Genomic DNA, 18,343 nt, shown 5'->3' with positions numbered 1-18,343 from the left:
TGGACATGTCCGAAACACTTCTGGTCACTAATGGTCAGCATGATCTAGACACCCATAACGACTCCCAACATATTATCGGATATCTTATCGAGTAAACCTTTTATTATCGCATAAATTTCTTTTGCTTTGCGATACATTATACAACCCAAGGAAATACTTCTACGGTATTCACGTGTTCAACTCCTTCATCACTATAACTAGTTATCCTCGTTACTGATTTGTACCCTTTTCTCATTTTCCATATTCTGGTATCCCCACGACTAACACTAAGTCACAATACTTGGTCAGGCGATGTTAGATGTTGTAATACCGAGTTGGCACAGAGTGTAGCTCTCCATCACAGAGGAGCAATTCTCAGTCTTACAAACTTTCGGATGTGCCTGAACGATACCTCTATACTTATCCAGTCACGGTGTAACTTTTAATGACTCCTAAGTTTCATCTGGTACAACATTCTCATGGTCTAAGGACAGAACTAAATGGGGATTGGTCAAGGGAGGATAAGGGTGAAGATGTAGGGATGTAAATGGGGCCGAGTAGGAAGGCTCTTTTCTCGCCATGTAGGTGGACGTGTGGCGAAAGGGCGATTGACCAGGATGATTAATTGGTGGCCCGAGTGGGTTACTACTCTACTCTATAACTCTACTCTCTCTTTCTCCGTTTTTTTTTTAAAAAATTTGTGTCGCAAGGTGCTAGATGAGTGGAAGCAAAATTCTGCATATATATTCCTTTTGTTTCATTGCATGGGTCTCATGCTTCTGTTGCATACATAAGTTCTTACAAGTGTTACAGAAGTTTAACAGTATGTTTCCTAATCTCGTTTTTTATGTTGTATTGGGTTATTTGTTGCCGATGCCTAATATTTTTTTTGCACAAAAGGACCATTCCAAGGATGTCAAAGACTAATTGCTGAATTGCAACACTTTGGGTTCATCCAATTCCCGACAGCACGATATGGAGGCGAGTATACATTATAGATAACGACTGGCAGCAGAACCAGGTGAAACAGGTCAGCTCAGCTGTGTCCTGCCCTCTCACAAGCATCCTCGCGTCCATTCATACAGAAGATGACAAACATAGTCTCAAAACATGCCCGGTCAATGGGAAGCATAAATATTTACTAGAACCACACAGCCCTCTCGAGCCACAAGGATCTGTGTTGGTTGGTTATTGGCTGCTTCAATCATACCTCCTGGACTTGCAATCTACCTCGCCGCTGAAGCTCGTGGAGCATGAGCAGTGCAGCGGAATCCATTGAGCTTTTCTTATCCGCGAAACCGTCTCCTGTGAGGCTGATCTTATCATCACTAGGAATTTGCAATGCTATGGTTGTAGCGAATGAGAACCCGTGAGGCATAGATTTCGCACAGCTAGAAAAACAGGGAATGATGGGCTGGTCAGTTTACAGTTCGACACAAGTTACCCGAAGGGATTCATCGGCTATGGCAGCCAAAGAGCAGTTTGAGGCAAAATGTACCTTGGTTTTACTTTCACCGAATCAAAAGAAGGCACTGGCCATTGCAACTTTTTGCATAACTCATACAGTGCTGCACGAGGTCCTCCTTTACTCGTTTTCACCAGCACGTGCACTGCATTGGAGAGATATTAGACACAGGTCTCTGGAGTTGATGGATATCCATTGATGAAGTACAAACATGGATGAAGACTCGTACTTGGGATAACAACGGAAACAAAGCTGCTTAGAACTGAAAACACACCTGGTTTACCAAGGATAGCAGCTAACTTTGAACAAGTTGATTTCTTTCCACTCGTTGGTGTTGGAAGCCGGATATCCAGTGCATCAAACAAGTTGTTACTGCCATTTGCATGTTGAGTCCTGCTTGCATTCTTGGGGATTAGAAGTCCTTCTTTCTGCATAAGAAAATTGAACATCTGAGGGGTTGACCAGCTAGACCTTAAACAACCACCATAACAAACCAATGTGAAAATACTGAAAGCGGAGAAAAGAAAAGGATACCTGAAGGTCCATGAGTAACATGGAAGCTGCATGTGCTTTAGAATCCTTTTTGTTTGTGCCGCAACCATGCCTGACAAGGAGCTTCTCCTTGAGTTGCACACCCAGAGTAGCCTCTATTTTCTCTCCAACTGTACACTTAATTTCTACAAAGTACCCATTTTTGCTGCACCACTCGAGAAGCTCTCTGAAAGGAGGCAACTCCAGGTTCTCAGGTGTGACAATAGGTGAAAGAAGAGGTTTGAATACACCCCAAACTACATCCAAATCAAGTTTCGTATCTATAAGAACTGCACCCGCAATACTTTCTACAATATCACCTAGAACCTGCATGGCAAAATACAGTAAACTATGATATACTCATATAGATACGTGGTCAAATATACTGGTGCGTGACGATTCATCTATCTAGGCCATCATGAGTAAATCACATGCATCTAAGGCAAAGGAAGGGAAACATACTTTAGGCCCTCTTAATGCAGCATCTGATAATAGTTTGTCTTTGTCCAAGGAAGAGTTTTCCAAACTATGTGCATATTCAGTTATCTGGTCTGGTAAAATCCCAGAAGAATGCTGGAGAAATTGATGGAACTTATGCTTGACCGCAACTTGTGCAAAATTTTCATTGTTTACTGAAGCACAGCGTAAATCTGTCAACTCCCCCTCATCGGTGTCTTTATGACTATTGAAAAGATGTCGTGTTAATAGAATATCCAAGACAGCATCGCCAAGGAATTCCAGACGCTGTAACAAAGAACATATAGTGTTTTTGGTAGAGAAATTGCATAATAAAGATTAAAAGACACCAGTATGAATAACAAGTAACATCAACCAATACCTGGTAGGAGTAACTTTCTGCTGATTCCTGATGTGATGGGTGGGTAAGAGCTTCTAGCAGAAGACCTTTCACCGAAAATGCATAGCCTAGTTTTGCTTCAAGCATTTTAATTACATCAACTTTCGGAAGATAAGTCCTCATAGATGCATTCAAGATGGTCTGAATAATCAATTCTTCCTCAATGTCAGCATCAACACCCAACCATTTGAGAACAGACAGAGCTGCTCTTAAGCCACCTCCTACATAATATGCGCCAATTATGGCTTCAACACAGTCCGAAATTGTTTTGGAACACATCCATCTGTGTCCCTTATCACACATCTGGCCTATTTTCACAATAGGTTTGTCATCAACAGCATCGATATCATGAGTTACAACCTCATCTAGCGAGCAATTACAAGGAACAGGGTGAATCGAGAGCTGTCCTGGTGCAAGCCATCGGCGAGGATCAAATGCAGCATCACGTATGTAACCCTATGAATCAAATGCAACCAGTTATGTGATTAGTCTGTGATAACAACATAATATATGCAGCATTTGTATAGATTGCCAGGATGAGATAGAATTACCTGTATTTTGTGTTCAATTCCAAGCCCATAAAGTGCAGCATTAGATATGATATCAGTCCTACTGGATGTTAATTCCCCCTCATCCTTATCAGGAAATTTCAGGAAAAGGTGACAACTCGCGGCATACTTCAGCACAGAATCTCCCAATAACTCTAGACGCTCCATGGAGAAGTCTTCAGAGCATCGAAGTGATGTAATAGCTTCTAGAATCTAAAGAGAAAATGCAAATTGATTGTGTCCATCTCTAATAAATAACAAATCTATGCATAGAAGTGATCAAAAAATACTGATGTTGATTTCTAACCAGAAAGCTTGATATATTTGAATCATCATATGAAATTTCACTTTTTAGTTGACTGGCTAGCATTAATGTCTCTATACGATGCATCAAAGAGGGGAACAAATAAAATGATCTTAAAATGTCCTCAGATAAATTAAGGGGAATCAGCAACTCTGGGGGCATGTGAACACGGTTGTTCGCCTTATTAATGACATCATTTTTCTTCTCACGGTTACCTAGAAAAAGAAACAAACAAACATGAATAATTGGAACAGGTTACTAGAAAATCAACAAACAAGCGTGAATGAAAAGGATAGACTATACAAGGAATGCTCCTAGAAAGATGCTTTATGCAACAATTCTTCAAAGAACTGCGAAGTGACCAAAATTGAAAATGGCTACTAAGGCAAAGACAAGGACCTTCATCTCTGAACTTTGAGGAAAGAAGGTTGTGAGGTTTATGGGTGGGTTTTAGCACTAGTAATGGCTGTGAGGGATGACGGAGAACTATGTTGTACCTGCACATGAAATATATTAATTGAAATTGAGTTGAACATATCTATGATTGAGCAAGCACATAATTATACACACTAACAAACATACTTTTTTTCGAAGTATTCTGTAAAGGTATTGAACTTTGCTTCTTTCTTATCTGATACACCATCAAATGTGCTATTGGCAGATAAATCAGCAACACGAAGAGCAGTATAGATCTTCCCTGTGTGAACTGCCAGCACTGCCACATGTCTAAGGACATGAGCCTCACATGACGTGTTAGCTAAATGAATTAGATCTGTATCATTTTGGTCGAAATCGAGAATTCCTGGTATGTTCATGTTGGCTTCAGAATAAATCTTTTTCAAAAGTTTGACAGCTGTAGCAGCTTCATTGATCACTCTCCAGTTAATGCAAGAAATGCCATGAGACTCCAGAGTAAGATTCATAGGTAAAATCAGATACATATTTGCATTTTTCCAAATAAATGCATCACTTTTATTGAGAATAAACTCCCTCGGATCGTCGGACAATTTTGATCCAGTAAACAACTTTCCGAACAAACCATTGAACATAAGTGCTTGAAATAGCTTTGCTTGCTCCATCTATGCGAGAAAAACAGAAGGAATCTTTCAAATTAGAATAAAGCAAAGAAGGAGCAACAAATGTAGCAAGAACATAAGACAAACTTGAGCAGACCTGTTCAACATCCAACTCAAGAAGGCCGTAAGGAGAGACTGAAGCTTTTACCATCTTGTCATGTAGATACAGATCAATATCCAAATTTGCAGCTTCATTTTCTATAGTTGTGTCAATTAACAAAACAAAATCAGAGTATCTCTGACCAACTTGATCACAAGAAAATTTCAACTTATAGCTTTGAAGCTTAACAGCAGTTCTCTCAGATGCCCAGGTACCAGACAAGGCATGGACTCCAGTTGTGCCATGTAGCTCCTTTCGTTTTGTTGTACCTTCGAGAAAGCAATAAAACATTGTCATCAGAAATATCGGTTACTCTTTTACCAGGATGACGTTAGGAATCAATATTGTGAAACCAGATCTATTAATACATGACATGTTTTTAGAGCATAGCATTCACGTACCTACACCATCACTTCCTGGAGGTGGCTTTTCAAAACATGGACAAAGGGAGTCATCAAGTATTCCCCGTCGATGCAGCTGCTTACATGCATCAAGACAAACTAGTTGTTTTGCCTTCTGCTTGCTTCTTGCTTTTGGACCCACCAAAGGTGGCAACAAGTCGCTAAATGGTAGTGTTAATTTACACACAAAACCATCACCGTGATCCATGGACTCAAATGAAGGGTTTGTGGTGCTGTACCTGTGACATGAGCGTACATGTAAGAACATGAAATCTGAATCGTCCACACAAGCATAAAAACAAATGGTACAGCAGATGTACAGGTATAAATATGCGTAGAAGAGAAGAAAAAAAAACTGAAACGTGATCACCATACTTGTCCTTTGGAAGCTTGTTACAACAGTGAACGATAACACCAATACTAGACTCGGCAGTTACTTTTGCGCCTGTTGTGCCTACAATGTATTCATTTGTATCTTGAACGGCGAAGAAACCAGGGAGTAGATCCTCGGAATCTCTGTTCAAAGCAGTCTCAACCATCGAGTTCTTGCTTCTCAAAATGGCCGATACCAAATTATTTTGTTTCGCATTTTCCCTGCAAAAAGAATCAAAATTACAGCAGCTTGTTTTGTCCTTTTACTGTTTCTTTTCGCAAACGTTTTATCACCACAAGCACAAAGTTTAGAATGAATGGCCAAGTAAAACTTTACCGTTCAATCATTAGTATGTACTGAGAGTCCTTCTGGCGTGCTCGCCCATGTGACTGAATATAGCTACGGGTTGTCGTCGGTAAATCAAATTTTATTACACATGAACAGTCTGGGATATCAATACCCTCTTCTGCAACATCTGTACTAAATAGTAAGTTCACCTACATTTCATTTCAGAATGAGCAGACAAAAAAACGTGTGTTAGATCATGATATCTATGTTTCTGTTTCTCCACATATAGACAGATTTTGGCAACCTTTCCAGAACGAAATGAATCCAGTGTGTCCTTTTGCACTTTAGGGGTCAGAGCATCCACTGAAGAACTCCCTCCAGTAAGAAAAGAAACTGTAAAATGTGAGAGCTGTGAAAATTTCTTCATTGCCCGTTCAATGACTCTAGCAGTGATTTTTCGGTCCACAAAAATGAGGCATCGGAAATTGTCTAAGTTACTGTTACAAACAGAAGAATGCCTTGTCAGTGTAAAGTTGCAGAATAATGTCATGTCAGGTAATAATAGCATTTTACCTGAAAGAGTAGAAGATTTGGATGAGTTCATAAAGCTTTGGTGATACATAGCCCATTTTTGTTGCTTCCACACATCCACTCTCAGAATTTAGAAGCACATTGCTACCTGAAATGACAGGAATTCATCAAACAGATGATATACCATACTTCCTCTAGGGTTCTACAATGCTGCATATGTATAGATGCTTCAGCTAATAGTTGTTCATCATAAAACCTTTCTGGAGGTGTTTGTCAAGTATACGTGACACGGCCTCAAAGAACTTCAAATGTAGTGCTGAAATTTCCGCACACAGGAACGAGCTATTGGTATCACTTTGAATATTTGTGGCATCAGAAACTTTCTTCAGCCAACCTTTTCTCTGACCCCTTTCAATGCAGATTTTGGTGGCCTGCAAGGAAGAAAAATTAGTTAACTATACCTGAAGCTGTCAAATGCTGATAAAAAATATTAAAGATAAAACGTGCATTTAATATTTCAAGCCGAGTCTAATGCATGAGAAATCAGAACACGTGAATGAACAAGATACCTCACTAGCACAAAGAAGACCAACAGCATCGAGGCAATACAAGATCTTTTCTATAGAATCCGATAGATGCTTCCGTGATTGTTTTGCTATTTCATCGGCTTCTTTTTTCTGGTAGTTTGGCTTATTCTGCAATTTTCTAATTAATGCATCATACTGCAAAAATAAGACACAAAAGTTTGAGCCACAGAACTGTAGTAACATACTTTGAACAGTAAAGCAGGAAAACAAACTGATGTGAAACCTCGGAACGTAAATGTGCCAACTCTTCACTCAAATAGGTGAAACAAACTGTTTTGGGGGCATAGTATCTGTTCACATATTTTGCAGTAGGGGCACAAAGCTCTATCTCTTCTCTATCAGCAACTGTGTAGATCTGTTCGAAGCAAAACATAAGCATGGCTTTATGTTCATAACCACAATTATGGTTATATGTTTGCAGTTAAATAGACAGAACTAAAAAGTTACGATACAGAACTAAAATATCCTGCATAATTTCCCTGAGCTTGTGTGTCCAGGAATGTAGGGTCTACCTTAGCATTTAGAAGCTTTTCCAGTTCAGAGAACTGAACTTCACAATCCAAAACAGAAGAGACAGCTGAAAAGTTGACAGTTAAAAATTAAAACCATTAGAGAAGATTTATGGGGTGTAGAGAGCAAATCAAATCTATCGTACAAACTACAAATCAAGTGAAATGTTAATGAAGTCCGTGGAAAAAAATACAACTGAAGATTTTCCATTCAGGAGTTCCTTCGATTCATGTTGCTTTCACCTGGCCATCACAGGTCCAGTTTTAGTAATTTAGTTCGTGAACATTTTTGGAAGAAAACGCTAGGATAAACCCCAATATTATAAATAGATATTTGCGCCAACATGGGTTTCTCCAACTTCATTTTCCGTTCACTTGGCCATCACACATCAAGTTTATAGTAGTTTATTTCATGACTTTTTTATGGATGACAACAGTAGGGAAAACCTCGATAGTATAAACAAGGATATTTGGTAGAACCATGGAGCTGCTGCTCAAGTCACAAATCCACTCCCCTAACCTTAGTGAGGCAGACTCACTTCCTTACAGTCGACCACCTAAATTCTATTGTTAATAGGATTTTGCCAGTAACTTCTTCAATTTAAATTTTGCCAAACGTCTTAATGAATGGGTGGGTACTGAGAGCTTACAAGCCACCAAATTCAACAGCTTTCATCATAGTCTCCAATCAGGTTCACATATGCCATCATATTTACCATCTAGCAATCATTTGTTTAATTTAAACTATGTATATGACATGAGGTTCGTCAGCTTATTTAGTACTTACCTCCATTCCACAATATAAGTCGTTTTAAGCCGTTTAGCAAACTATTTTAGTTTGCTAAAATGGCTTATATTATGGAACAAAGTGATATCTGACATGTAAATAGAAAAACAATACAATGTAGCAAACCATATAAGAATAATCCATATTTTTGTGAATGCTTGCCTTTTTTTATAACAGGTGATGCTGTCATACCGAACACCTTTGGCTTGTGTTCAGATTGGTGATAAAACTCCTGCTCAAAACAAAGGGATGGGAAACAAAAAAAGTCAGAAGGATAATAAAAAAGGGGTACAACATAGGAAGGTGATATGGTGTTTCACAATACCTTCATTATTCTAGAATACGGATGATTGCCAGTTGCACGATGGCATTCATCAAATATCATAAGACTAACCAAGTCCAAGGTCAAGAAAGCTTTACATAAAGCGTCTAGCAACACCATTGGTGTCATCACCATGACCTACAGTTTTTTTGTGGCACTCCAAAAGTAAGTGGTGAAAGCATTTACATATAAACGAGACAAAATATAGTGCTTGATCCAAATTTAAGGACAGTATATGAGAAGGGGACTAGTGGTAAAGTCAGATGTACTGTTAGCCCAGATGAACTGACAGAAGTTATCATGGATCAAGCATTAAGCAGTGATATATTAAAATAATGCGAGGGGAGGGGAGCAAAAGGATAAGAACTAATACATTCGTAAATTATTTAATTCTGCATCAAAATACACAGCCCATGACATAAGAAAGAATGAATATGCTTGTAGGTCTACTACGCCATTCATCCAATGGTACATGTCGAGACCTTTTTGGGCAAGAATTGTTCACAACTGATACATCTTTGCCTACCTCCTGCTAGGTCTATTCCTGGTATTGTCCGTGTCACTGATCTAGGCACGCGCAAGGATGAGGAAGTTCCTGTTGCTTCTGCCCTGGTAAAACTAAGAGATACATATGCTCCTAAATATCCAAGGCTATGTTTATTTATGATGAATTGAAGCAATGCGCGTGTTTTGGCTGGAGTCCATTGCCGAGTTCAGAGAAATCTTGTACAATATCTCTATTTTCATTGTTATACTTGCTGATTCGGTCTTGTCCTATAAAGGTTACCCTCACTTCGAATTTAGGTTCCTATTGTTACTTAGTGATCCATCGTTCCTGGACTAAGCTACTTGCCAAGGTGGAACTTGCTGTGAAAGACAAGGCCAGAACAATGGATCTTCCCTCACCTCGAGGGTTATCCACAATAGGTATAGGGGTGGATGCTGAGCTAGCTCGACTCATTAACTTAACGAACGATCACTACAGTTCCATCAACATTCAACACGGCCATCATCAACTTGGTGTAAAAGCTGGAGATAACTGACAATGGCACTTCATCCGCAGCCCTATTCGCTGAGAAGGTGCAACGACAAGCTCAACGTCGCCCACCAAACTATGGTACAATTTTCGGTTAGCAAATTTCTTCGCAACATTTTTTAGGATGGTTTTGTGTCACTTGTTTCTCGAAAGCTGTGGGACAAGGAGTATGGTGCTATGTACGAGTGCCTCGCTAACACATGCCCATCAGGGGGCGGGGGAGTAAGTGTGGCGTGCACATGGAAAAGAAGTCATTAAAAGCTTGGAGGATAAGGTGCCTGCACAAAATGTTAGGAAAAAGAATTATGAAGTGGAGCTGCTGAATTTTTTGTCACCCTGTTCAATCTAAAGTGAACGTCATTGCTGAGAAGATTTGACTCAACACCAAGGATGGTTTCCATTGAAGAAGGGGAGTGGGGGCGATAAAGTATATGGACCCCTGATATGTCTTTTGCTGCTATTGTCAACATCATTGATCTAGGCACCCACAAGGAAGAGGAAGTTTCTATTGAAATTGCCCCTGTCAAATTAAAAGATACTATATGTGTTCCTAAGTACTATTTGAGGTTATGCTTATGATGAAGTAGACACTGCATACGTTTCAGGTGCAGAAAATTGACTTAGTCATCGGGTCCTTATCTGGTAGGGGTTCATTATCCTTTGATCTGATCTTTTTTTCTTTTAACCGTGTACCTACGTGTGCGTGGTGTTAAACTATTTATCAAGTTGAAACATTCCGTGACAGAGTGCTAGCTCAGTGGCTGGAGTTCAAGGTGCTGAACCCGCCCACCCGCGTTCGAATCCTGCATGCTGTGCGGACTCCGCTGGGGTTATATCTGCGTTAATTTGCGGAGAGGCCTCATCCTTTCTAACAACTGACAAGGAGGGACTCTTCCCCCTTTAGTCAACGTTTAACGTTCTGTGACACATTGGGTCACAGCAGTATATATCTTCCCTCAGCTTGTGGATTAACTTGGATAAAAGCTCCTTAAGAACAAATGAGGAACTAATAAGTAATTAATGATCCTGGATCAGCACTTGCCTGATATTTCGACACTTCTTCTTTCCATCTAGGAGCCGTCCACTCATCAACCCCCTTGGCACCATAATAGACCTCCACCTCAAAATCTGTGTGGGTTTTAATCACCTCGCATTGCTGCGACAGGAAATGTCAGAACAAACTTGCCAAGTATACCTAAGTGAACACACGATGACAATGCTCTAGTTAGTGCAACCTGCGTGGCGAGCTGAACTGTCGGCGCAAGGAAAACGATGATCTTCTGATCGCTCTTGGATCTGTCGGCCTTGCTCCGAAAATCTTTCATGAGCATCACAGCGATCATCGTCTTGCCAGCCCCTGTGTCGAGCATCGCGATCGTGTTCCGCGCCTTGGCAACCTCGTAGACATCGAGCTGGTACCTGACAGATTTAACATCAGGAAAGCACCGTCAGGGAAACAAACACTCTGTTTTTTTCAGAATTCGGATCATGCAAAGATAGTACCCATCGGGAGAAAGTAAAAGGAAAACAGATTGTGCCGAACCTCCTCGGAATGAAGTCTTGGCACTCCGTCTTCTGCCGTTTCTGCCTGTCTGCATCGTCTTCCTGAGCAGATGGCTCTGACGGCCTCTTCAGAGGGTTCATGTTAACTACAAACCGAACAGAGGTTTAACCAGAGATGTGAATCCAATGTACCACTAGAAACCCGTTCGCCAATTCGAACGGAATCGATAACTCTGACAACTGAAATGCTAATTCGTGGCGCTTAACCCCCAAAACAGAGCAGAACCCCTGAAGTCACCCCAAAGCAGAGCAGAACCCCCGAAGTTACCCCAAAACAGAGCAGAGCCCCGGAAATAGACCACGCCGGAAATCTATGGCGCCCGAATGTTCTGGAAACTCGAGCATGCCCCGATTAAGCGCCTCCGCTCCGAAAAAACAAAATCGCGGCATGCTCCAATTCGGCCGCATTAAACGGGAAACGAGGCGGCAATCGACGGGATCGGGCGCGCATTGCGAAACCACGCCCGCCCTGATCACGCCCTATTTGCAAAAAGTTCCAGCAGCCGTGAATCCCCGAAAACGAGAACACAAACGAAAAACCCCAATCGGGAAAGGAAACCACGCGCAAGCTGTGTCTCTCGGTTGGTTACCGTCGGGGACGGATGCGGCCTCCACCTCCGCCGCCGCCGGGGGCCCGACGGCGGCGTCCATCGCGTCCAGGCCTCCGGCCGCCGCTCCCTCTTCCGCCATGAGGGAATCGCGCGCCGCCGGAATTGATTGATTACTACTCGTACTAGGAGGAGACAAAAGCTTCTTCCCAAAGCGAGCACGCCCCTGTCTTGTGACGGCTCACTGACACGCGCCGGCCCACGGCGAGTACGTCACGGCGGGGTGGGGTAGGGTAGAGATACTCGGGCGCGTTTCTGTATCCGGAAACGCGCGCTGACGTGGGCTCGGGATCCACTGCTTTCCTTTACCCAACTGAGCCCTATTTCTCGCCGCAGAGGTGAACCTGGCCCCACGCGTCATCGTCAGTGGCCGTTTCTACTACGTACTCCCGTGAACCCCGTCTCCTCGGTGTGCGAGGGGCGTCAGAGCCTCGGGAGGATCGCGTGCTACGGCGACGCGCGCGCGGTTCGTGCCTTGAGACTGACCGCGCGGGCCCAGCCTGGTGTGGTGGTACGTGGGGCCCGACGGTCGGCGGGGGTGGGCTGGAGGTGTGGTGGGTCGGTGCGTTCGCGATTCCCTGTGTAGTGGGTGGGGACGGTTTGCTGCATTCGGGCTTTGGATGTGACGGACGTGCACTGCCATGTCGTGTGCCCCGTTTCCTTCGGGGTGGCACGGTAATTTAGGCCCGCGTACACGAGAAAGGAGGCGCACCACGGTCGACGCCGAAAGCTCCGGCTCTGCATACCCGAGTTCAGCCCCAGCAAGTGTTGCCTTTTCCGCACCTCCCATGTGCTCCCCACTAAACCGGAGTACAGCTGTTCCAACTTATTATTATCTCTCGCTTAAAAAAACTTATTATTATCTCAACAACAACAAAATTCTAACTTATGGCATACCAAAATAACGCCATTACCAAAATTTCACTCTAGTAAAATCATGCTGGAAACGTACAGTGCACCTTCTCCGTTCCAGATTAAGTAAAGTTATACAGCTTGCAGCATAACACAATTTCATTATATACTCTTTAATATGATGAAAACGGTTCCAGGGCGCCAAACCGCAAAGCCATGGCCAGTATTATCTTACTTGCCACTTGGGAAAGTAGGGAACGAGAGAAATGGTCGGGTTTTTCTTTCACAATAGACAAGCAACACCTTTGGTGATCTTCGAAAAAATAAGAGAGAGGCGAAGTTTTGGGTAACCGTAGCTGCGAAGCATTTGAGTGAATTAATTTAGGGCTATCTAAACCTGGTTACACTCCTTAATTAGTCGATTGAGGCAAAGCTTTTATTCCGTTTTAAAAATAAAAATATCAACAGCTGGTAAAAATAAATCCTATGGTAATCAAACTTTTTTGTTGGTATAGATGTTAATATACATTTCTGTAGACTTGATCAAACTTACTTTTGCTTGAACAATTGTTATTGCCACTTTTTCTTTGGTTGTCAGGCTGGACTCTTTTTAGTCATAACATACACGTTTGTACACACATTAACGACGCCTCAACATGTACACGTGTGTCATAATTATACACATTTAACGTAAAATCTACTGTTTATCTCATGTACCCTATTACAAACTATATAAGGCATGATTTTATTGCTATACCCGGACGACATGTGTGGGCACGACACATTGGTAGTACGTACATCCAATGGTTCAACCAAAGTTGATAGGTTGCACATGGTATTTCGACATATGCCTCGCTGATGGTGTAACAAGACATGTGAGATCACAAATTGTTGTTGGATCATGACTCTCTTTGGGTGTGGTGCATGCAAAATGTGGAGTTTCGTGCACTTTATAAATAGATAGAATATGCATGTGTCGTGGCAATTTTATGACCCCAAATAGCCAAATATTCAAAAATATTATGCTCGGATTCAGATTGTTCAAGATAGACTGGTTCCTTCAAATTTTTGATCGAAGATCGTGGATTTGCGGCACTGAACAAAATGAGAACTAGCCACGAGCAACTTCAAACATAATGGGGTTCTCTAACTTGCTAGAGTGAAAAGGGATAGCGCAAATGCATCAATCTATAATGGTAACCTGGATTGAAACATTTTTTTTTTTTGCGAATAAGAAACTTCATTAATCAAATGACAGGATTACAATCGCTCCGAAGAGTGTCAGAAAGAAAACCTGGGTTATAGTTTATCCACAGGCATCTTCTCCTATCCGATGTAGCTTGTTTAGCACATAAGTGAGCTGCTTGATTAGCATCCCGGCTAATTAAAGAAATGCTAAAGCTAGAAAAAACTCTCGTAATCTCCAAGATTTCCTGACAAATAGGTTTAAGTTCTGATCTATTCAGGCAATCAGCATTAAGCAATTGTACTACCTCACAGCAGTCGCTTTCAATGATAATCTGCTGATAGCCCATCTCCACGGCCAGTCTAGCTCCGTCTCGGATCGCCATAGCTTCCATCAACGATGCATTAGCCGAGTGTTCGTACCAGAGCGCCTGGGCTCGCATTAACATCCCTTGATGATTTCTCACAACAAGTCCTGTGCTTCCTGACATAGTGTCTTCGACAAAGCAAGCATCAGTATTCATCTTTAACACACCCATTTGTGGAGGATGCCAGTGTGCTTTTGGTTTCAATGGTTTCTTTGGCTTGTCCTTCCCTACCCGAGAGAGGTCAACTGTTGTTTGCATCACCCAGCGAACAGAATCAGTAACAGTTCGGCCTCCTTCACCATGTTTCCGAGCGTTACGCTCTTTCCATATAGCCCAGCATCCGCACAAGATTAAAGCTATATCTTCTTCCTTAATTTTAGGATTATCAATCATATCCATAGCCCAAAATTCTGGATGAAACGATGGCAGTTTAAGATTCATCGTCTCACGCAAATCTTGCCAGAACACCTTTGCCCACGTACACTGAAAGAGGGCATGGAAAATTGATTCTTCAGCTGCCCCACATGCTTCACAAGTAGAAATCCGTTCCATGTGTCTCTCCTTAAGAATTAATCGCGATGGAACAAATTTTCTTATCACCCTCCACCACAAGGAACGGACTTTTGGCGGGACTGGTAATTTCCACAACTTCTTCCAACATATAGTTGAAGAACTACCTGAACCAGAGGCCTTATTAGCTCTTTGAATCAATGCCATTAGCCTGTAAGCAGAGCGGACAGTGAAATTGCCGCTCTTCTCTTGCGTCCATGCATATTCATCCTCTGAGAATCTACCCAGTGGTATTCTACGTATTGCTTGCCTATCTGCGTCTATGAAGTTTTCTTCCAGCTTCTCCTCGGACCATGTCATTTGGTTATCATCAATAAGTTCTTCAACCAAAATAGCCTTAGCTCCAGAAGGTTTTGCTAAAGGCCGTCCATTGAAATTATCTGGAATCCAAGGATCTTCAAAAACTCGAATGGTTGAACCATCCCCAACCCTCTTAATCAGCCCCCTGTCGAGAGCTTCTCTGCCATGTAAGATAGCTCTCCACGTATGAGATGAGTTTCTCTTGCGCCGTGCTGACATGAAATCAGAATTGGGATAGTATTTTCCTTTCAACACTTTTGCACATAGTGAGTTAGGCTTTGTTAGCAGCCTCCAGCCCTGTTTAGCTAACATCGATTGATTAAAAAGTTGGATATCTCTAAAGCCCATACCTCCCATGACTTTTGGAATAGCAATATCACACCATTTTTTCCAATGGATCTTCCGCTTAAGCTCATCTCCTCCCCACCAGTACCTTGCAATAATGCTCGTAATCCTTTTACACATTTTCTTTGACAACCGAAAACAGCTCATAGAATATGTCGGTATCGCTTGACATATTGCTTTTATCAGTACCTCACGAGCGGCACCGCTCAGATTTTTTGCCGCATAACCATTCACCAATTTCTTGATCTTTGCAATGATATGTTCAAATTGATCATCTGCATTCCGACCTAGGGCAGTAGGGAGCCCCAAATATTTCTCGACTAAAGCTTCGACTGAAATCCCTGATATGTCATGTATCTCATGTTTCATATCTGGCGTGCAGTTGGCACTAAAGAATACAGCGGACTTAGCTTTATTAACCAACTGTCCTGAACCAACTTGATATAGCGCTAGTATGTTTTGGAGTCGTGTAGCAGCCGCAGCATTTGCTTGCCCAAACACCAGACAATCATCTGCGAAAAGTAAGTGTGAAATCCATGGAGCATGGATCCCCACTCTAATCCCTCGTGACAAAAATTGTGGTCCATTATATTTCAACAAACAACTCAAGCCTTCAGAACATATGAGAAACAAATAAGGGGATATAGGGTCTCCCTGTCTGATGCCCCTTGTTGGCTTGAAGTATTCAGAAAAATGTCCATTAACCCGGACTGATAATGTAACAGTTTGTACACAGTTCATTATCAACTTGATCCAATTCGCCGCAAAACCCAGCTTCTCCATTATTGCTCGAAGGTATGACCATTCCACTCTATCGTACGCTTTTGCCATATCAAGTTTTATGGCGCAAGCCCCACTCTTCCCTTTCTTCCTTTTTAAATAGTGAATACACTCATACGCCGTTAAAACGTTATCTGTGATCAGCCTCGCTGGAACAAAAGCGCTTTGTTCCTCCGATATAATTTCTTCCAGTATCGGTCGTAGGCGCAATGCTATAACCTTAGAAGCAATCTTATATAAAACATTACAAAGAGCAATGGGCCGGTACTGTGTGAGATCCTGCGGTTGTTTTATTTTCGGAATAAGCACCAGAACCGTGCTATTGACAATCTCAGGCATCTCTCCTCCTTCCAAAAACTTACGAATTCCTGCACATATATCATTTTTCAATAAATCCCAGTGTTTAATATAAAACCCTGCAGTGAAACCATCAGGGCCCGGCGATTTATTAGGATGCATCATGAAGAGAGCACTTTCTATCTCCAAGTCCGTGAACGGGGCACAAAGCCTCGCATTCATCTCGGATGTTACCTTTTGAGGAACATATCTAGTAATCACTTCCGGATCAGTGTGATCTTGTGCAGTAAAAAGGCTAGTATAAAAATTAGCAGCCAGCGATTTTAACTCATGTTGAGCCGTCACATATGTACCATCCTCATTCCTCGGCGAGGCGATTCTATTGGACCTTGACCTCTCTCTCGCTTTTGCATGAAAATACGCCGTATTACGGTCGCCTTCCTTAAGCCATAATACTCGTGATCTTTGTTTAACCATTATTTCCTCCCGTGACAACACTTCTGATATTTTGTTAATCAACTCTTTCTCCTCACGAGAAGGACCAGACCTGAGCGAGCCCTCCCTGACTCTCTCTAGTTTATCTCTTAGTGATCGAAGCTGTTTCTTCACAGAGCCAAACTCATTTTTACTCCACAAAGTTAGACTCGAATTTAGAACACCCAATGCTTGATGTATTTCGGATAGATCACTATTTCCAGCTCGCCAGTTCTTACGGATCACCTCCGGGTATCGTTCATGCCGAGTCCACATGTTTTCGAAACGAAATGGTCGGCCAGATCTCTCGCCTCCCAACCAGTCCGATCTGACCACTTTGATCAAGAGGGCACAATGGTCTGACTGAATTGTCTGGATATGATCAACTGTTGTTTTATCAAACAACTCCATATACCGGTCGTCTCCCAGACCACGATCAAGCCTGACTTTGATGTTATTCATTCCTTGCTGCCTGTTGTCCCATGTATATGGCAAGCCCGAGAAACCGAGATCCGTCATGCGACAGTAATCCACGGCGTCACGGAAACCCTCCATCATCCACTCTTCACGATCATTTCCTCCAAATTGTTCAGATGCACATAGGATCTCATTGAAATCCCCCGCACAAAGCCACGGTTCAGCATACTCTCTTCTCAAATATTTCATCAGTTCCCAGCTTCTTCGGCGCGCCGACCTAGCCGATTGACCATAAAAACCTGTAAACCTCCATTGTCCTTGTCCCGTCAGACTATTCCTCACCATAACATCAATGTGAGTACTACTGTATGATTTCAAGCTAACTTCAGAATCATTGTTCCAAAAGAGAGCGAGCCCCCCACTAGCTCCAACACTACATGTAGTTCAACTTTTGCATACCAAATCATGACAAGATCCAAACATATTTCACGACATTGCATTGGCATGGTTTTGTATTACCCAATTGTATTGTAGAATGGGGTTCTACACATAAAAGACAAAATCATGACTCTGAAAAGGGTTACAATGTCCTTTATGCTCATGATTTTTTTTTGTCTTGATCACATCTGATAAGATATGTCTACAAGATTTAGTACATACATACTAACCAAGTGTATATACTCGTATAAAATCATGTTTTAATTTATAAATGAAGCTTTTGCTTTTTATAATAAAGTGCTACATGGCACCGTTAACAAAACGGTTATTTGTTTTATTAATCACTGTATTGCTATATAGTTATTTGTTTCTGATTTAGAAAGCATATTGTCCAGCCCAATCATATGTGCTTAAATTTGTATAATTGTTTGTGTGGTTACTTCACATGAAAAC

The 18,343-nt window shown here is 41.9% G+C and overlaps 1 protein-coding gene across 2 annotated transcripts; it reads right to left on the bottom strand.

Annotated features, from left to right (window-relative positions):
* Positions 1 to 895: 895 nt before the first annotated feature.
* Positions 896 to 11,922, bottom strand: LOC124658873 (endoribonuclease Dicer homolog 3a). Of its 2 annotated transcripts, XM_047196868.1 has the most exons (26): positions 11,847 to 11,922; positions 11,237 to 11,342; positions 10,929 to 11,112; positions 10,736 to 10,849; positions 8,661 to 8,795; positions 8,498 to 8,567; positions 7,552 to 7,616; positions 7,263 to 7,394; positions 7,022 to 7,174; positions 6,709 to 6,883; positions 6,495 to 6,600; positions 6,226 to 6,418; positions 5,970 to 6,130; positions 5,636 to 5,854; positions 5,261 to 5,499; positions 4,857 to 5,128; positions 4,266 to 4,762; positions 4,083 to 4,180; positions 3,687 to 3,898; positions 3,383 to 3,592; positions 2,814 to 3,287; positions 2,438 to 2,719; positions 1,979 to 2,302; positions 1,719 to 1,872; positions 1,478 to 1,589; positions 896 to 1,370 (listed from the first exon to the last, which is right to left on the bottom strand). In XM_047196868.1, the coding sequence occupies exons 1-26, from the start codon at positions 11,905 to 11,907 to the stop codon at positions 1,184 to 1,186; spliced, it is 4,935 nt and encodes a 1,644-aa protein (XP_047052824.1). In that variant the 5' UTR covers positions 11,908 to 11,922; the 3' UTR covers positions 896 to 1,183. The 2 variants fall into 2 exon arrangements, with proteins under 2 accessions (XP_047052824.1, XP_047052825.1); XM_047196869.1 differs by lacking the exons at positions 896 to 1,370; positions 1,478 to 1,589; positions 1,719 to 1,872; positions 1,979 to 2,302 and having other exon boundaries at positions 2,549 to 2,657.
* Positions 11,923 to 18,343: the final 6,421 nt, after the last annotated feature.

Source organism: Lolium rigidum, chromosome 6 (assembly GCF_022539505.1).
Source record: "Lolium rigidum isolate FL_2022 chromosome 6, APGP_CSIRO_Lrig_0.1, whole genome shotgun sequence".
Taxonomy (NCBI): domain Eukaryota; kingdom Viridiplantae; phylum Streptophyta; class Magnoliopsida; order Poales; family Poaceae; genus Lolium; species Lolium rigidum.
Note: the sequence above shows the minus strand (reverse complement) of the source record. Positions and strands in the feature narration are given on the sequence as shown.